General features: G+C 52.2%; 1 protein-coding gene across 1 annotated transcript; it reads right to left on the bottom strand.

Annotated features, from left to right (window-relative positions):
* Positions 1-4274: 4274 nt before the first annotated feature.
* On the bottom strand, positions 4275-6007 carry LOC121465821 (dual specificity protein phosphatase 2). The gene is made up of 4 exons (XM_041679223.1): positions 5608-6007; positions 5405-5526; positions 4858-5077; positions 4275-4746 (listed from the first exon to the last, which is right to left on the bottom strand). Exons 1-4 carry the CDS (start codon positions 6005-6007, stop codon positions 4532-4534), a joined length of 957 nt encoding a protein of 318 aa, XP_041535157.1. The 3' UTR covers positions 4275-4531.
* Between the last annotated feature and the right edge of the window lie 14616 nt (positions 6008-20623).

The following is a 20623-nucleotide window of genomic DNA, read 5'->3' as shown; positions in this document are numbered from 1 at the left end:
TTGTAAAAGGTTTTCTTTTTTGTTTTGTTTTGGTGGGGGCGGATTGAAACAGTCTTATTACATAGCGTTGGCTATCCTGGAACTCCCTATGTAGACCAGGCTGGACTAAAACTCACAGAGATCCTCCTGCCTCTGCCTAATAAATGCTAGGATTAAAGCCGTGTGCCACCACACCTGGCTAGAAGCCTGCATTTCAGCAACCAGGTGACAGGACTCTGGAATTTCACACTGAACACCCAGCAATCATCAACACCCAGGGACTCTAGCCATGGCTGGGACACAGACACACACACACACACACACACACACACACACACACGGATGGACACGGATGGACACTCAGACCCTCAAATGGATGTGGTCCTTACAACACACCACCTCCTGGCAGGATCAGCTGGGGCCCCCTTCCCACTTCTCTAATTCAAAATGCAAAGCACCTCAACTCTCTTCCTATTGGTTACACCCTCCTGCAGAGATCCCAGCTGAATCAACAGCCTGGAGCACACGAACCAATCCACCCTAGCGCCCAGTGAAGGGAAGCCAGCACCAATGGGCCCCGGTTGTTGACTACAAGGGCTTGTCAGCGTTCCTGCTGGAACTGGGGCCAGCATTTCTCAAGACATGGAAGTCAGAGCCACAAGGAGGGGGTACAAAGGCAGTGCAGCTGATGTCTGATGACTGGTTTCAATGCATGGGATGAGAATGCAGATTAGCTTGACGGAAAGAATCATTCGCAATGCACACATATGTCGAAGCTTCCCGTGGACAACCTTAAATACTCAATTTTTTGCCATAAAAAAGAAGGCATGAGATGTCATTGTGGCTCACACCTTTTTTTTTAAGATTTATTTATTTATTAAGCATACAATGTACTGCTGGCAAGGAAGGCACCAGGTCTCATTACAGATGGCTGTGAGCCACCATGTGGTTGCTGGGAATTGAACTTGGGACCTGTGGAAGAGCAGCTAGTGCTCTTACCCTCTGAACCATCTCTCCAGCCCCAAGGTGGCTCACACCTTTAATCCCAGAATGTGGGAGTCTGAAATAGGTGCCATGAGATTGAGACTTAACCTGGGCTGCACAGTGAAAGCCTGGCTCAAAGAATATATATAATAATGGCCTAACTGGTTAAATGCACTTTGTAAATCATCACATTGCTTGGGTGGAAAATCTCATACTTTGTCAAAAAATGCGGTGCTTCAGAGAACCTGGAGCAGGACATCTTTCTTCGCAGAAAGATGAATGAGCAGGGATTCCTGCCTATTTCCCTGATTGCTGGTTTTCACCGTGTGCGAGCTCTCACCACAAACCTTAATCTCATCTTGAAGGCACTGAAGGATAGCACAGAAGTAGAAATTGTGGATGAGAAAATGAGGAAAAAGATAGAACCAGAAAAATGGCCAATCCCAGGCCCTCCTCCACGAAATGTGCCACAAACAGACTTTTCTCAGTTGATTGATTGTCCGGAGTTCATACCAGGGCAGGCCTTTGGCTCCCATACAGTCAGGGTGATGATCTACTGATGCTCTTGGATGTCATATGATCGGAATGTACAGTGGAGTAGGTGACTCCCTGAAATACCATGTAAATATGAGAGCAAATCGTGCTGCAGAAGCGAGAGTGACCATACTGTCTTCTGTGCAAGAATGTCCACACCCACCCCCTTATGGAGAAGGTTGGGCCAGCCTGCAGTGGAGATAACCACCTTTACGATAATGATGACAGACCAGAGGACTGCTGTCGTTACTGTAGGAGCTTCTCCTTTCTATGTCATTAGCTTAGGCTGCACGGGCTACTTCATTCATGGTGGGAAAGTTCATTGTTATCATTGGGGAAATACTGCAAATTCTATCTTTTGTTTCCAGGCATTTATTACTTTGCCCAGATCAATAAAGCAGAAAAAGAGAGGATTGAGCAGCATTTCCAAAATTGTCTTGCTCTTTAATATAGTATACTTTGCATAACTCACATGTTGTCATATTTCACATGTACTATAATATGTATTAATGTGAATACTTAAAAAATTTAAGTAAAATAAATGAGGGCATTTTATGCTTTAAGATTGTTAAAAAAAAATGTGGTGCTTTCTTCAAACAAGAATATTGTAAACTAAGGGGGACTAAGTAAGATGGTCACGAGAAGACGATACTGGTGGACGTGGGTCACAGGGCTCCACGGAACCTGCCAGTGTCAGAGGATCTGAGCACCTTGCGTTGCCTCAAGGGCACTGTGCCAGCAATCCACTTCATGAACCGGCGCTGCTCAGCCTTGGCTAGTGAAGCTTCTTTTGACATCGAGCAGAGGTGAACACAGAGAATCATCACTGGCCAGCGTGCTGAGAATCAGGGGCCGCGAGTGCTCTTAAATGGGACATCTGTCACCCTGTCCCCTCCAAGGCACAGAGAAAGTCTTATCTCAGACAAAGGGGCAGAAAGAATGCAATTGGCAGCAGATGGAGAAGAGAGCTATGAAATGTCGTCTTCTGGGTGGGACACAACTGTGGCACTCAAACTTGTGGCAGCTAAGGTTACCTGTGCGAGATCAAGCCGTCAAAACCCCAGCGTGGATGGGGAGGGGCTCTCAAGGCCTCTAGCTAAGCAGCTATTGGCAACTGTTGGTTAGAGTCATTTTTCTTTGGGGGTGTGCCTGAGCTCCATTGGGAGACCCTGCCTACACCCATGAGCAGTTGGGAAGCACTAAAGGGACTTAGTGGGTCATGAAACAAAAAGAGGACATGAAGGTGGGAGGGGATGTGTTGGGGCTGAAGGAGGGAGAGGACCGAAACACACTGTGTACTTGTATGAAATTCTCAAAAATATAAAGAATGTATTTTTTAAAGGAGAAAAATGCTGTAGACCCCCACTTATTGAGGTCCCCGGAGTCACTAACTCAGCAAAATGCAGAGGCCACTTGGAGGAGGGTTTGGGAGTTAGTATCAACATACAATGTGTTCCCATTTTCAAGATGGAAAGTTCTAGAGAAAATTATTGTGACTATAATCTAACACTACTGAATACTTAAAATGGTAAAGATGATAAAGTTTGTTATTTTTTAATCTCCCAATTAAATTTTAAGGAGGGTATGAAATGTATTTGTGGTGGAGTGTACCTTTAATCACAGTACCGGGAGGCAAAGGCAGGAGGTTCTCTTGTGAGTTTGAGGTTAACCTGGTCTTTGTATCCAGTTCCAGGCAAACCAAGGCTATATATATATATATATATATATATATATATATATATATATTTGAGACTGTTTCAAACAAAAATAAGGTGGAAGAGGAAAAGAAAAGAAAAGAAAAAAGAAAGGAAGAAAGAAGAAAAGAAAGAAAGAAAAGGAAAGAAAGAAGAGAAGAAAAGAAAGGCCGTTTGTTGGGAGATAAGACGTTAGAAGCACGGGAGGTAAGGGATGATGAGGTGAAGTGGACAGCCAGCACTGGTCATGCAGTGTAGGAGATGATGATGACTCTGGGGCCCGGGTGTCCCTTACTCATCCTGAGCTAGACATCAAGAGCACAGCCATGTCCCAATAGAAACTGACACAGGCCTGGAGGAAGGCTGAGAACAACCCTAGCTTCTGCGTGCCTTACCCCAGGGCAGACAGAATGGACCCTGGGGACTGGTTTTGTACCCTTCATTCAGCCCCAGGAAGCCAGTGCCCTCTGTTCTGGGTTCCAGACAATGATCTGACTGCCATCAGTCAACACACACCTGCACATCACACACTGGGAAAATGGGGTTTTCAAGGAAGCGGGGTCTGATCAGGGAAGCTCTGAGCTATTTGAGACCTAGACTGGAGTCTGCTTCCCTGAACCCTCCCAGGACAAACAGAAGCTAGATTCTGCGTGGGAAAGCCCCCAGGCCAAGGTGGTAAAGACCACTCAGTTATTCAGTCCTCCCAGGCATAGACTTGAGACCAGACATTTGTGCTATTGCTCTTTTTTTAAACAAAACGCTGTTTTTATTGACACATCCTCAATGTTCTATATAAATATAAAGTGCTGTTTCCAAGGGCCCCCTCCCTGGCCCACAGGGCTGGGAGGAAGGCAGGGAGGGAGTGTTAAATGTCAGTTGAACACAACTTCTCAGCACCAACTGTGGCAAGACGCACGCATACTTTCACACAAAGGCAAGATGTCAGTGACGTGACACACGCATCACCTCCTGGCTCCCCTGGGAGCACAAGGTTCGAGCTTTCACCAAGGGGTTCACACCCCTAGACACGGTTACTGCTTGTCACAGCTTGTTCCGTGAGCCCTTGGGCTAGCAAGGGCTTTAACATATGGGACTACAATACATGGGTTTAGAGTCCAGTTCATTTCTGCCAGAGTCGGGGGAGGGAGGGCAAATATACTATCCGCCCTGGTCCCCTGGATAAGGGCCAGCCTTAAAGCCCCAGCAGAAGAGCACCACATCAGAAAAGCCATCATCCTGGCTTTCCTAAGCACCCCAATTTGAGGATAGAGAGGAGCCCAGAGGCCCACAGTTGCATCCCCGAAGAGTCAGAGAGGCATCACTGTGAGACCAGGTTTGACTCAGTGACATAGCACCTGGGTCTCAAATTGCAGCAGCTGCCCCATGAAACTGAAGTTGGGGGAGATGACTCCCCGACGTTGCTTAACAAAGTCAAAGGCCTCGTCCAGCCGCACTCGGTGGCTCTGAATCAGGTATGCCAAGCAGATGGTGGCTGAGCGGGAGATTCCAGCTTGGCAGTGCACCAACACCCGGCCCCCACTATTCTTCACTGAGTCTGAAAAGGAAATGGGGAGGGAGGAGTCAGACAGGAAGGTGGACAGAGGAAACAGCCCCCCTACCTTCTGCCCGACAGTTCCCTCAGAATCCTGGGCTCCGGCTCCCTTACCAATGAAACCGATAGCCTCCTGGAACCAGGCACTAATCTCCACCATCTGGTTATCCTCTACTGGAATGCTCTTGTAACGGAGAAGACCCTCAAAATGGTTGGGGCAGCTGGCAGAGACATTGAGAACGGCTGTGATACCGCAGGCCTGCAGCCCCTGAAGGTCTGAGGAGTGGCTGCAGCTGCCCAAGTACAGGTAGGGCAAGATTTCCACAGGACCGCCCTGGAGGAGGAAGGGGACAATGGTGAGACCTCGGCCTTGGCAGAGGGCTTGAGCCCTGAGTGAGGCAGAGACATCAATGGACTTGCTACAAACAAGAGGAGTTCTAGGACATTTGAAGTCTTTAGGATACAAGAGGACATACGTTCAGACACACATATGCCACTCATGCCTTAAAGTCTGTGTGAGGATGCAACACACACACACACACACACACACACACACACACACACACGTAGTTGAATACACCCCTGGCTTTCCCCAGAGACATCCCTCTAGTGTGGGCAATGGAGCTAGACAGAAAGTCAAATAATTCTGATTTCAACTCACCTGGTCATAGACGGGAGCCCTAGGGTCAGAGCTGCTTTTTTCGGCCCCAACAGGGGATAGTGCCTGGGCAGGGCCTTCGGAGCACAGATCCGGACAGCATGCCTGGAAGCGTTCGAAGCCACCTGCCGGAAGAATAAGATTAGCCAAGAGGTCCGGGCACGGGGCGTGGGGTGCGGAGTGCTGGGCGTGGGGTACGGGCTCACCTCTCAAGAAGCACACGGCTGTGGATTCCGCGCGCATTTCGTGCAGCAGTGCGGCTAGCAACAGGTGAGCGGGGCCATCGGGCGGGAGCTCAGCCACAGACGCGCTGCCTTCGTCCAGCACCACTGCGCGGGCCAGCTCCCCGCGACCCAGGCGTGCCCGGAGCGCGCGATCCGGCAGCAGGCAGGCGAGGGCGGCGGCGGGGGTGCCGCGCGCACGGCGCCGCAGTAGCGCGTTCCAGGGCACAGGCCGTGCGGCGCGCACGTGGCTCCGGCAGAAGGCCAGGAACGGGCGGCAGTCGAGCAGCAGCGTGCCCTCGGCCTCCCGCGGTTCCCGCAGCAGTGCGCCCAGCGCCGCACACTCCAGCTCAGCCGCCACCTCCAGCCTCATGGCGATCGGCATCGCAAAGCCTTCTGCTCCCCGCGGTCCTCTCCCTCGTCTTGCCCTTCCCCAGCTCCCGCGGCGGCGACTGTATGGCCTGGGCGACTGTTGGCTCTGGGCGCGCTTTGTCGCGCCCGGGCTTAAGTACTCGAGGGCCGGCCCCTCGGGTCACCATACAAGGATAGAGCAGGAAGGCGCCGGCGCCCGCCCCCGCGGCTTCACGTGGGACGTGGGCTGAGCCGCCCTCGGGGCTCCCGGAGAGGAATGGGGGGGCATCTGGGGGAGGAGCACGGAAGGGAAGAAACTGGGGACCAGACCGTGACAAGTGTCAGCCAAGCGTCTAGAGGCCCCACCCACGTCTCCCCAGCGTCTGCGCCTGAGCGCTCCCCACTCTGCCCAGCTCCAGGCCGCTAGATGTTTGGGGAACTCAGCTTCCCAGCTACTCAGCCTTCCAGTTACTGAGGTCTTAGACTTTCTCACTTTTCCCGTTCTCTCCCAGGGGTTTCATCCTAGAAATTTCGGGGGGAAAAAATAGACCAGTTTTACCTGTTGCTACCGATGATGATACATTAGAAAAATGGACACCACTTGTGTCATTTTAGAGACCTTAGGAAAACATCAGTCCCCTTCTCCGTATGGCAGCGTTTTTCTGAAAGTTGGCCTGGCTGGAGCCAAAGCCCTGGGTCTGGGGGCTTCATGGGGGAAGGTGAGCAGGGGCCTGTGACGAGTTTCCACTTAGGACTGGGGCAGCTTCTTTCCCCAAGGGGCCCAGGGAAACCCCCAAGGGCCCCAAAAGAAGTACTTCCCATATTACCGGCTAGGGTTGAAGGGGAACTCTGCTGACGGTCCTGGGCTCTCCCAGGGCCTAGTCGGGCCTGGCAGGAGTTTCAGAGGAAGAAGGAGAGCCACTTTCAGAACCTGCCCCTTTCCAGTCTCCTAGAACTGCAAACCCTCCTGGGACAGGCCCTGGTCCCACACTAAGCTATGAGAATGAAGATCTAGGTAACTCACAGCCATTCCGCCCTCCCCCACACAAGTGCCACCCCCCTCCTCCCGGATGTGGTGAGGCCCAGCTGTGCATGGGTTCCCCCCTCCCGGGACAGGCTCCTGGGTTGGGGGCAAGAAATGTTGGTAGGTGGCTGAACTCCATCCGAAGCAAACATGGTGGGTGGGGTCGGTGTTCAAAACCCAACCTCCCAAATCCTTACTCCCGAGCCAATTTTCTGTGCCTTTAGTAAGAGCCTTCCAGCTTCCCTACAGATCCTATGTCCCCTCTGTGTTGGAAGCCTACAGTTAGGACCTGTGTGGACCCCCAGCAGACGGTATGGTATATGGGTTCTGAAGCAGAATATTGTGCCTTTCCTCTTTGCCTGGAACTTGGATCCTACGGGGATCCAATGCAAGGGAAACGCTACAAGGACTCCTGGACCAGTGTCCAGTGTCTCAGTGTCACCATCATGCACGTTGGTTCCCGGGCTGTGAGGCTGTGCCTGGGTCCCTTCCCACCGAGTCAGTCTGGAAGCTGATACAGCAGAACTGGCAACCCAGCCAGGGAGTCTGGACCATAGATCCCTGAAGGTGATAGGGGCTCTTATCCTTGGCATCGGCCTCACAGATGACTTAATGGCTGATTCCAGGGACAAATTACAGAGCATGAAGGGGGACCATCATGTCTAGTCTTGCTGACCAGAGTCACCTGCCATGCCTGGAGCCACAGCCTTCCAGCTGTGGAGAAGAGGGAGGCCCCACCAGCTGAGGTCCCTGCAGCAGGAATGAAATCAACTTAGCTTTGTGGGAAACTCCAGGTCCCTGATGCCAGTGCTGGACTCCACTGCTGGGCCTCCTCGCAGGGTGACATTGTGTTGCTGAAAGTTGATTGGGTGCCTCAGTCCTTGTGTCTGTCACACAGACACCACTCTCCTGGGAGCTGTCCCCTTTTCAGCACTGACATACACAGGTGAACTCAAGGAGGCCAAATTAACCATAAAAGAGGGGTTTGCTTTCTCCTTCTGCCAGATCCGCAAATCAGGGGAAAACCCCACCTTCAGTACCAGGGTGAAAGTCCAAGGCTCGGGTAGAAGAGCCCACATCCCTCCCCGACCTGCTGTTCTGACTAAAGGTCCCCCTACCAACTCTTGGATGCTGTCACAAATGAGTCATCTGCGGGATGTCTGCCACCCCTTGCTACCTTCTCAGGACCCTGTTCTCCAGAATCGTCCCCTGGGAGTCTTCCAAGAGGAGGCAGGACTCTGGACATAAACTGGGCAGGCATGGGGGGGGGGGGGGGGTCCCAGGCAGGCTGGCTCTTCCACAGGCTGCCAGTGCCTCATCACTGGACAGTAAGTGACCACACAGCTGTCGGTTTCTGTTTAAGGTTTTTCATGGCTTGACTCTTACAGAACAAACCTAACAAGTGAGTTTGGGGCTCAGGTTTTATTTATTTTTCTTTCTTCAATTAAAACCATGTGGGACTCATCTGGAACAAATGATAATTCTCTGTGTCATTTTCTGTAACCATTTATTTGGATGGCTGCTTAGACGTCACTGGCCTTCTGCCGTTGGGATTCCAGTTTGTCCACCCAGTCGGCTTACAGGATGGGTTTCCCTTCCACAGTCAGACGCTTGAGGCTCTGCCCTGACAACCTTTCCCTTCCTCCTCCTTCCAAGCCTAGCCTCAAGCAGATGGCCCAGGGAGGAGAGGCAATGTGAGTGGCTGGGCTGAGAGGCCTGAGCCAGGGTAGTTATAAAGGTGAGAGTGACCCTAGGGATGAGTGACAGGCCACCCCCGGCCCTGTCTGAAGAGTGAGTCAGGGGTGACGTCAGCTTCCCTGGACCAGCCAGGCCTCCCACCCGGATGCTATGCTGCAGCCACCCCCACAGGCTCCTGTCAGGCAAAGACCCGAACCCCAGGTCTTGAGCTCTGCCGTCACAACCTGGCAAGCACTGTGGGAAGGAAGCAGAGGGGTCCCGTGGCCATCCAGTCTCCTGCTGGGGAAGGTGAAGCAGGAAGCCCCAAAGATCCGCTGGCAACAAGTAGACATGTGGTAGAAGAGGCTGGCATGCCCCACGTGTTTGTCAGATGAAGGACATCGGTGGCTCTACCTTGGAGGTTCCCTCTGAATCTGATCTCATACTGAATGTGGGGAAAAGGGACCTGTCACCTGAATTTGGGTTCCTCTTGTGCTCAGGAGGTCCTTTGATGTGCAGAGGCATCCAAATAGGGCACTGAAGAACACCGAAGCACACAGGAAGTTCTACCCTTTTCAAATCCCCGTCAGTTACCTGAGTCTGTCCACTGTGGCTGGCTGGCTTCAGGGCCCCTGTGACCTCCACTCCTCCTCCTCTTCACTGTGGCTCAGGTCCCTCATTCCCTTCTGCATTTACTCACTGACTCAGGAGCACACTCAGTCCTGGGAACTCGTGTGCCAGGTCCTGCTTTGGGGGCTGGGGACCCAGCAGTAAACCCCTAGTGACGCCTTTGAGGAGCTGACTTCATCATCTCAGTAATACTTACCTTCGTGATCATGTTGTATTCATGGCCAGGGACACCAGTTAGCCACTAGAGTGATGATTATCTTTCCCTTTTAAAATAAATGCTAGGGTTGTAAAAAAAAAAAATCAAGTCAACTCAGGAAAGCTATTAGGTAAGGCACAGACAGTTCCCAAACACTCTGTAAGCCATGATGCAGGTAGAAGACGCCAGAGTGGGAACACCTTGCCCTAGAGGTACCATCACAGTCCCTTCCAGCACTGTGCACTGTGTAGTTCAGGGGATCTGGATGTCCCCATGGCTATGGTCTCGCATAAAGACAAGCGCATGAGTCATAGGGCAGGGAGGAGCCCCAGTGGACAATGGTAAGTATCCCATGGTCAGGTTAGAGACTACACTTTGGATCATACATGTCCATGCAAGGACTGAGTTTTGCCTATGCCCCTGCCTGTGTACCTGGTTATGGCTAGAGGAGACCCCCCACTCCTAGGGCACCCTTCCCAGCATACATCGGGCATCCAAGCATCCCAGCAGTGAACCAGCTCCACTCCCAAGCTGGCAGCCAGAGGCATCTGTGGCTTAGGCACAGCGGAGGAGGAAACAGGTTCACAAGAAGTTAATTCTCAGAAATATGACCACACTGACTTCCAGGGTCATAAGAGGACTCCTGGGTCTCTGCCAAGACCAGAGCTAGGTGCACTGTGGCAGGAGACAAAGTGTCTTTTAGGCCCTGGGGGGTTAGAGACTTTCAGGATCAGAGACAAGGGGCAGGGCCAGCTGTCCCTCCCAGGCCATGCCAATGCCCTCACTCGTTGGCCAGCAAAGGGTGGAGCCAGGTCTCCTGAGCCCACTGACATTAACATGGCTTTAGGCGGCAGCCCAGACCATGGGCATCTGCATGGGTTTCAGCAGTGACAGGATCCACAGACATCAACAAGGTCCTTGGCCATATTAGGACCACAGACCCACCCATGGCCCCTAGCAGCTGAAAGGGCCAGAAGCTTCCACATGACCTCAGGGAGTTAGACATGCCACTCACATCAGCATGGCTCCCCCAGGCAGCAAAGTCTGGAGACATCGGGCAGTGTCACAGACTGCGTATGTCCACGTGGAGCTCAGGCTTCATCGCAGCCTGGGACAGCAGCGTTAACCACAGAAACCAACGTGACCTCTGGTGGCACCACGGGGCCAGTGGTCATTTGAAAAGTTCCAATCCCTCATCTCTGGTCTCCATCATTGCTCAAGGCCAGAGAACCCTGCAGCCGGGCAGCAGGTTTGGGGGCTGAGTCTACGTAAGCTCCAGGCTGTTGTAGACCATCCTGCTGAGCCTACTGGGCCACAACAGCATGTAGACCTCAGTCCCCTCTCTCGCCTGTCACATCTCCAGTTCCACCTCTGTCCATAGTGCACACATCACTCCTTTTTTCCCTGTCTTCCCCACCTCTCTATCACATATCCATTTGTTATAGTTGTACCCGTCCACCCTGGGCCCTCAAGGCCCCGGGCAGTCTAGGCAAATACTTTAACCTTTCTGGGTTCTTGATAAAGAGAACAATGACTAACCAAATGTTAGGAGCCTTAGAGGCGTTATCTGCTTCTCGTCTCTATTCTCTTGGAGATAGAGAAACTGCAGTGGCTTCAAGGCATCTGCACAACTCGGCTACATTTAATGCTCCATGCAACAATGTTTAGAACAGTGCTTCTCAACTTGTAGGTCACAACCCCTTTGGGGGTTGGACAACCTTTTTACAGGGGTCACCAGAGACCATCAGAAAACATATTTACATTACAATTCACAACAGTAGCAGAACTGCAGTTATGAAGTAGCAACAAAAATAGTTTTATGGGGCCGGGCGGTGGTGGCGCATGCCTTTAATCCCAGCACTCGGGAGGCAGAGGCAGGCAGATCTCTGTGAGTTCGAGACCAGCCTGGTCTACAAGAGCTAGTTCCAGGACAGGCTCCAAAACCACAGAGAAACCCTGTCTCGAAAAAAAACAAAAAAAAAACCAAAAATATAGTTTTATGGTTGGTGGTTACTATAACATGAGGAGTTATACTAGGAAGGCTGAGAAGCACTGGTTTAGAACAAGAACCTAATGAGAGGTGACTAGGCCAAGAGAGTAGAATGGGTTGGTGCCTGTATGGTAGATATGAGTTCAGGCTTCACCACAGTAAGATGGCCCTCTACTGATGTCCACCTTGGAGATTTTGAACTGTCTTCTTATTCTGTCCGTTTTTTAATTAGTTGTGCTGTTGAAATACGAGCGGCGGGCTGTGTCCCGCCACCCAGCTAGCTTTACCCGAAATAATTACACGGAAACTGTATTCTTTTAAACACTGCCTGACCCATTAGTTTCAGTTTCTTATTGGCTAGCTTTTACATATGGATCTAACCCATTTCTATTAATCTGTGTAGCCCACGAGCTGGCTTACCAGGAATGATCTTAACCTGTGTCTGTCTGGAGTGGGAGAACCATGGCGACTCCCTGACTCAGCTTCTTTCTCCCAGCATTCCGTTCTGTTTACTCCGCCTACCTAAGGGTTGGCCTATCAAATGGGTCTAGGCAGTTTCTTTATTAATAAGAAATCACTCCCACATCATTGTGCAGCCTCGGGCATTTGATTACAGCAGCCCAAATGAACTGAGACGGAAACCAAAGTTCAAAGGCGTTCCAGTGGGATTTGATTACAGCAGCCCAAATGAACCGAGGCAGAAACCAAAGTTCAAAGGCGTTCCAGTGGGGGTACTAAGACCACTGTGTTGGCTAGTTTTATGTTAACTTGATAGGAGCTAGTCAGTGGAGAGGAGGGAGCCTCAATTAAGAAAATACCTCCATAACATCAGGCTGCCGGCAAGCTTATCGGGCACTTTCTTAATTAGCAATCAATGTAGTAGGGCCCAGGCCATTGTGGGCAGAGATTCTGGTGGTCCTGGATTCTATAAGAAAACAGATTGAGCAAGCTATGGGGAACAAGCCAGTAAGCAGCACTCCTCTCTCCATGGCCTCTGCATCAGCTCCTGCCTCCAGGTTCCTGCCCTGCTTGTGTTCCTGCCCCCACTTCCTTCAGTGATGGTACAGGGATGTGGAAACATAAGTAAAATTAATCCTTTGCCTCCAACTTGCTTTTGGTCATGGTGTCTCCTCACGGCAGTAGTAACCCTGACTAGGAGAGTCACCAGCCTATGCTAATACTGTCTGGAGTCTGGATTTAACCATTGGACTTTCCTGCCTCTAGTGAGAGTCTGCAGGGACCTGCTTTTGCTCTACATTCGTCCCTGCCCCAGACACATACCACTCACAAGCCTTGGTTCACAATAACAACTACATTGGGCTTTCCATAGGCCCTGCCCTGTCCCATTTCTAAAAAAACGGTCAGATTTAAACCCCAAACCCATCAAAAGCCAGAGAGTGCTACACCAAACCTGCATGGGGGAACCCGAGGCAGTGAGAATCTAGGTACCTTTCCCAAGCTCTCCAAGTCAGGAGACCGTGGAGCCATACCTGGAAAGTTAGTTGTTTTGTGCCCCTCCTACCATGTTCCCAGGATCCAGGTCCTTCCCACCAGATGCCCTGCTCTGCCCTAGCCTCTTCTCTCTAAGGCCTGACTGCCAAGGCCTCCATCTTGAAAGCGCTGACTGTCTCAGAAGCAGAGTGCTGTTTCCAGCCCAGCTGCCAATACCTCGGAGCTGCAGACACACGGGGCTCTTCTCCCCAACGAAAGTCCACTGTACTCCAAAAACAACAACAACAAAAACCCACAGTTGCCCAGGTTTGAGCTGGGGATTGAGGCATCTCTACTGGCAGCTATGCTTAGATATAGGACTTGGCCCTTATTCCCACCATGCCCCAGGCTCCAGGAGAGAAGTGTCCTTAGGCCCTCAAAGCAGTGGAAGGTTCCAGAAAGCAAGCCCTCCAGTCATATTAATGAGTGCCCATCATCACTTCTATGAAGAGCAAGGTGTCCTGGGTTCACCCACTCCCATTTTGGTGACCCTGAGTGTTAGGAATGTTTTCCTAATGCGAGCTCTCTGCCTACGCAAAAATCCCAATCAAGCCAAATCACAACAAGCCAAATTAAGAAATATCCAGGTTTAATGGGATTCCTGCACTCTCGGGTGGGTCCCAAGGGGAACTGGGAGGCCACAAACGTGACCACGGGAGGTGGGGACCACAAGGGGACCTTCTGGGGAAGCAGTTTAAGTAGACTGGGGAAGTGGTCAAGGTTGGCTTGATTGGGATTTTTACCTCGGCAGAGAGCTCGCGTTAGGAAAAATTCCTAACATCTTGGAGGTCCCACGTGGCCACGTGTCGAAAGCCCCCTAGTCCACAATCTGAGCTTTCCATGCCACACTAAAACCAGCTCCTGGGCTACAGCGGCTGTGTCTTGTGAGTCCCTTTTTCTTGTCTATGCTATAGGGTTTTGGGGGACCCATTCATACTTACTTTTGTTGATTATCGGACTCTTATTGAAGCTGTGAGCTCTCACCAAGAATTTGATCTCAGCAATGGCTAGACTGGCAAGATCAGGCCTAGCTGAGGTGGACTTTGTTTGCTCCAGGGACGCCTAACATTCAATTTCCATGACCCCTTTGGGCCTGAGAGCTATTTTAGCAGACACACGGTAATAGACTTACCACTTGGTTGGACATAGACTTTAAAATGGGCACTTGAAGTTCAAAGCCAGATCCACTGCCGCCCCTGGGGTGCCTCTTACAAAATCTTTATAAATTGGGACTGTGTGATACACATGTCCATGGTTTTGGGGCTCTGCGCTCTCACCCTTCCCTTAGGAACAGATACCTGACGTCTCTGGGATGACAGTATATGAGATGCCTTCCCAGCCACACCTCTCACTGAGCGTGGACCCTCTTATTCTTTTTTTTTTTTTTTTTTTTTTTTTTTTTTGATTTTTCGAGACAGGGTTTCTCCGTAGCTCCTCTTATTCTTAAAAAATATCCCTGGGGTCCCCCCGCCCCGCAGCAAACTCCGGCAGGTCCCAGCAGTGCCGGGCACTGGCTCTAGGGTCCGGCACCCGAGCAAGCGGCTACAGCTTCTCACCAGCGGGAGGGCACGCACGCGGTGGGTCAGACATATAAACACAGAAAATAGCCATAAATGTTTATTAAAAAGGGGGAGGAAGAGAGAGAGAGAGAGAGAGAGAGAGAGAGAGAGAGAGAGAGGAAAAAGAGAAGAAGGGAGAGAGGAGAGAGACAGAGTCCCGTGCGTACACCGGGAGAGAACACAGGGAGAGAGAGAGCAATGGCGAGGTCAGAGGTTAAAAGGAGTGGGCGTGGCCAGGGCAGGAACAGAAAGAATAACAGACCCACCAATACCTAGCTCTCCCCTTCCCCACATCGCCCTATGCCCGCAGGAAGTAGCCAGACTTGAGTTAATGCCCCTTTTCTCTAAGAGAGCCTAGATGTTAGTCAAAATATCACCTCAGCTTCCTGTTACCCCTTATACAAACAGTCTGGAATGTAAGTCCCAAGTCCCTGGTCTCTGGCCTCCATCTTTGGAGAACCCATCCCTGTGCCCGCCAAGCCTTGACTCCTCCCCGAGGAGTATCAAGACGAGCCCGCCAAAATCTTGACCACTTAAACTGCTTCCCCAGAAGGTCCCCTCATGGTCTCTTTCCTCTCCCCCCAGTGATCACATTCGCGGCCTCCCAGTTCCCCCTTGGGGCCACCTGAGAGCACAGGAATCCCATGAAACCTGGATATTTCTTAATTTGGCTTGTGATTTGGCTTGATTGGGATGTTTGCATCGGCAGAGAGCTCGCATTAGGAAAGATTCCTAACACTGAGCACACTCCTTGCCTTAGAACTCCTCATGTCCCAGGACACATGCCTCACCAGGAATATTTATAGCATGCCAGGTTCTGTTCTGGGTGCTGGGGATGTGGCCATGAATGATATAGACAAGACTTCAGTCCTCTCTGGGGTGACCGTCCATGGAAGCCAGAGTCTGCACTGTGAACACATCGCTAAGATCATGTCAGAGTAACGGAGGAGGAGCTAAGGACTCAGAGCAGTGAGAGAGCAGAAAGGCTCCACTGAGAGTGTGTGCTCTTCAGCTGAACTGGGGGGTGGCGAGGGGCCAGCGGGGGAGGAAGTCCAGACCAAAGCAAGAGGTAGGGAGTCGAACAGGGGGTCAGTGGAGCAGCTGGTGGGCAGACCCTTACTTCCCATGAAGATCTGATCCTCTTGAAAGGCCGATGGAAACCCTTGAAAGGTTCTGATGGTGCAGAACCATCAGGCTGACCCTCAGCTGTGAGAGGTGAATAGGTAGGGAATAAAATGACCAGAGTGAGGTAAGATGCTAATGCAGTGGTTTGGGGACAGGGGACAGTGACTTCAGCCAGAAAGACCGTCAAACAGACTGGAGGGGGCAGCTGTGAGGGAGAGAGGGCAGAGCTCTTGCCACGGCCAGATTCCTAGAGTGTGATAAGATCCAAGTCTCCTGTCCTCACCCTCCTGAGCCTGAGCCCGCCCAGGGCCCTGCTGTGTGTGCACCCCAACGCAGAGGGGTGCACACTCAATGCTGAGGCAAGGGTTAAGAAAGAAGGGTATCCAAGCTCCAGTCCAAGAGAACTGGCAGTGGGGGTGGGGTGGACGCAGCAGGATATGGGGACAGGGTCTGGAGTTAAGAGCAGACAGTGTGGGGACGGTCACCAGAGGAAGCACCTGGGAGGAACAGGCAGGATTAATGCTCAAGTCAGATAAGATGTTTCCTGCAGATGGCAGATCCTGAAAAAGCCCAACCATTCTCTCCAGACACCGGGGGGTCACATGTGCCCACACACAGATGTGCTCACCGTCAGCTTTGCAGGTCATTGTGGAGAGTCCCCAGACACCGGGGCCACATGTGCCTGCACACAGATGTGCACACCGTCAGCTTTGCAGGTCATCGTGGAGAGTCCCCAGACACTCGGGCCACATGTGCCCACACGCAGATGTGCACACCATCAGCTTTGCAGGTCATCGTGGAGAGTCCCCAGACACCGGGGCCACATGTGCCTGCACACAGATGTGCACACCGTCAGCTTTGCAGGTCATCGTGGAGAGTCCCCAGACACTGGGGGGCCACATGTGCCCACACGCAGATGTGCACACCGTCAGCTTTGCAGGTCATCGTGGAGAGTCCCCAGACACTCGGGCCACATGTGCCCACACGCAGATGTGCACACCGTCAGCTTTGCAGGTCATCGTGGAGAGTCCCCAGACACCGGGGCCACATGTGCCCACACGCAGCTGTGCACACCAGCAGCTTTGCAGGTCATCGTGGAGAGTCCCCAGATGTGCCCACACACAGATGTGCACACCGTCTCGCACGTGTGCCCTCATGCTTACGCAGCCCTACTGGCATGCCTGCCCTCAAACCCACAGTGCTGTACAGTCAAACTGAGACTCCTCTAGCACCCATGGGCTCTTAAACACACCACCACTATGTGGCCTTGCAAGTGCCAGCACAGCCCACAGAAACCCTGCATCAGCAATTCCACCACAGCCCCAGGAGCCAGACCCCAGGTCCACAGGCCGACTCCTCGGACAACTCCCACCCGTTCCGCAGCCACACACCTTCCCCCTTGACCAATGGTCCAGAGACAGTGCACTTCCTATAAGTGCCTATCCACTTTCCACTTGGGACTTGTCCCTGCCTAGATGCAAGGCTTCTAGTCCATTTCTCTGACAGCTGAAGAGTGACGATCCCCTTCCCTTACTGGCCAGTGCCACCTCCTCTGTGCCGCCAAGGAAGGAGCAAGTTCTTAGACTGCTAGGGACCATTTCTGGGGCCTGGGTGCTGCCCTCTCCTCACATAGGCACTGACACCCACAGAAGTACTATACACACCAACACACATATCCCACTCCATCAGACCCAAATGTATACCAGCTACACACGCGTGCACACATACACACACGCACATACACGCGCACATGCACACACCTCCATCATCAGTGCTGGTCTCCAAGTTGGAGGAAATGGTTCATGATATTAGACCTTGATGTGCAAACTTAGCAGCAGGGCTCCCTAGCCCTAGTGTCAGGCACCATACTGGGTGCCCTGGGAACATTGTGCTGCCAGTTGGAGATGAGCTTATCATCACAGCCATACAACCCTGACACCCTCCACTTTGTGGGGTGAGGTGGTCCAGCCAGTGCTGTGGTAGCACAATGCTAAGCCTCAGACCGGACCTTCTGGAGCGCCATGGTGAGACTAAAACACCCTCTGTCCCGTTTCCTTTCCCCCTAGGGTGTAGCTGCTGGCCAGATGGCAACCCTGCTCCAGTCTTTCCCCCACAGCAGGGCCTAAGCAAGGAGCAACTGCCTCAGCTCCCCAGTGCAAAGAGGTAGGACTCAGTTTACCCCGAAGAGGGAAAATCTCAGAGATAGGGCTCCCAATGGCCAGGAAGGGCCTCCCAGGCCAGACCAGGTGGGAATTGTGATGACCTACACCTGCTTCTGGGACAGAACCTACAGGAACCAGGCACACCCCATGTGCCAACCATCACAAGGTAGCTGGCTGGGACTGAGATCTCCCACTGGGGCGGGGGCCGGGGTGGAGCAGGCCTCAAGATGCAGCCCCAAAGACAACAGTCATTAGGTCAGAGCCCCAGCTAAGGCTCCTCCCTGCTGAGGGGGAAGGGGGAAACAGGACACACAACACAAGGGAAGGTGTGCTGCCTTCACTTTGCCAGGAATGCCAGGGAAAGCAAAGGGCAGAGCCTCCTCCTTTCTCTCACTGGCTTTGCTTTCTCTGTTCTTTGCCAGTCCTGCCCGCCCCCTCTGTCCCTTCCTCTGGCTCTCTTTAGACTGTCCCACCCTCAACAGCCTCTCCCTCAGGGAGGAAAGCTGAGCCTTTGCTGAGGTAGGGGCTCAGTCCTTGCATGGTTTGTCAAATCCCTCCCTATGTCAGCCTCCTTCTGCAGACATAAACGGTGTGTCCCTCCCTGCCACTCAGTGTCTGGAGCCAATCTCTCTCTGCTCAAAGCCTCAGGATGGCACTGACCCAGTTCCCTCCTGTAAGCCAGGGTTAAAGAACTCCACACAGAAATTCATCCTCTCTGCACCCCAAATTCTGCACTTCTGCTCTTGGTATCCTTTGAAATGTTAAGGGGGGGGTGCACCTTGGCTGTGGAACGGTCCACACGTCCTAGCTGGACCCAGCTGAACCCAGCTGATTTCGCTCTGCACCACCTGTTCCCCAGCTCAGTGACAGCCCCACACTGGAGCATACACTTTGAGAGCAGAGTTGGCAGTCAGTGCCACCTCCCTGAGCCCTGGATCTAAGGAGGGACATGGATATCCTGGCTTAACCCAGACCAGGCCTACCCTCATCACCAAGTATTTGTCCCTCGGGGCAGAGGTAAGTCAGGAGACTACAAGATGAGGGACCAAGGTAAGTAAGTATTCTGAAGACACATACGCCCCAGTCCAATTGTTTCCCCTCTGGGAACTGAGGCCTCCTTGAGGTAGGTGGATGGCCAACATGACCTAAACAGTTCCTTCCAGTCAAGCACAGCAAGAGTTTGGAGACTTCCTCATGCACCCTTTGTGCCCTGCCAGAGCACAGTGCTTCAGGCTCTGGTCCTAGCCTAATCAGGCCAACCTGAAGATTCCCCATACAATATATACACCCCCACCACCACACTCCCTAGAGCCTGGAACCAGACGGCACCTGACAAGAAACCAAGCCTGGTCGCAGTGGCCCAAGCTGCGGGGTTCTTGGCTCCACTCCAGTGGCCCCAGTGTCCATACTGCCTCCGTCAGCTGTATATCTGAGCCGCTCAGTCACATTTTCACATTCCCAAGTACTTTGAGACTATCACAAGCCAGTGTTCAGCTTCCCACCTCTCTGAGAGACAGTAATCACCAGTCCCATTACAGACCAAGAGATCTCCCAGAATGTGGGCCACCAGAGGTGAGCAACAGCTCTTTCTTCCCTCTTCTTTACCACCTGTCCTGCCCTCTCAGGAGCTGTGCCAGGGTGGCAGTCCCGCCAAGCCCTCTGGGAAAGGCTCCCAAAGATGGGTGCAGGCTTGCTAGCTCTTCCTTCTGCCTCCAGCAGCTTCTGGGGTTGCAATCAGCCCTGCCAACACCCCGTCTTGTGGGAGCAGAATAGAGATTGATGTCTGTCTAGGACCTGGGGCATATGACTTCACACGTGGCCAGATTCTTCCTTCTGGGAGCTGGGACTCTCTCCCCATACACCTGTCTTACTCTTTAAAAAAAAAAAAAGTGTGTGTGTGTGTGTGTGTGTGTGTTATCAGGACATGTCATGCCACAGCATGTGTGTGGAGCTCAGTGTACAACTTTGTGGAACTTTGTCTCTCTGCATCTTCTTGACTTGTGAGAGCAGAGCTTTACCTGCTGAGCCATCTGTCTAGTTCATCTTGCTGACTCTTCAGAACTTGTTTGGAATGAGGGCATAAAGAGGGAAAGCAAAAAGCAAAGGTGTTTGTTTGTTTGTTTTTGTGGGGTTTTTTTTATGTTTGGTTGGTAATCTTTTTTAATGCAGAATCCAAGGTTTTTCGATACATACATCCCAGGCTGCCAGCTGGTCTCTAGCTCCAAGCTCAGATGATCACAGACTTCTGCTCCTCCTGCCTTCACCTGGAACTACAGGTGTGCCTGGTTTTACAGTGCTGGGGACTGACCATGGGGCTTTGTGCAAGCTACAGGCAGAGCATTCTACCAACTGAGCTATGGCCCCAGCCACTGTTTAGCCTGAAAGCAGCAGAACGCTTGACACCATGGTGTGAAACCATCAGAGACTGGCCACCCACACAGGCTGGGTGGGCGTATCAAGTGACAGAACAAAGTGTTCTGAGGCCAGTGTGAGGTTGTGACAGAGAGCTTTTTAAACCAACCAGGCTGTTTCGGAATTAAGCAGGCCCTGACTTCTCCTAACCAGATTTGTTTGAACAGCATTTCACATTATGGCCCAGACTGACCACAATATATTCCATCGTCCTGCCTCAGCCTCCCGAATTCTGGGGATTCAGATAAATGCCACCACTCTCAGCCTGGCTCCCCGTACCACCCTCCTTCCACGCTGCCATCAAAACCATTTTTCTAAGAAGGACATCTGGCCCAGTGGAGGCCCACTGGTGCCTCTGAGGGGATCTTGAAGCAGGGCAGTCAA

This window comes from Microtus oregoni, unplaced genomic scaffold (genome assembly GCF_018167655.1).
Source record: "Microtus oregoni isolate MIOR12 unplaced genomic scaffold, Mior012 000031F_ref0000149, whole genome shotgun sequence".
Classification (NCBI taxonomy): Eukaryota; Metazoa; Chordata; class Mammalia; order Rodentia; family Cricetidae; genus Microtus; species Microtus oregoni.
This window is presented reverse-complemented; position numbering and strand designations above follow the sequence as displayed.

Excerpts from the sequence above, each read along its gene's own strand:
- LOC121465821 (XM_041679223.1), bottom strand. The coding sequence starts at position 6,007 with ATGCCGATCGCCATGAGGCTGGAGGTGGCGGCTGAGCTGGAGTGTGCG. Across the intron at positions 5,078-5,404 it reads GGGCTCCCGTCTATGACCAG|GGCGGTCCTGTGGAAATCTT; the intron begins GTGAGTTGAAAT and ends TTCCTCCTCCAG. Across the intron at positions 4,747-4,857 it reads GGAGGCTATCGGTTTCATTG|ACTCAGTGAAGAATAGTGGG; the intron begins GTAAGGGAGCCG and ends TTTCCTTTTCAG.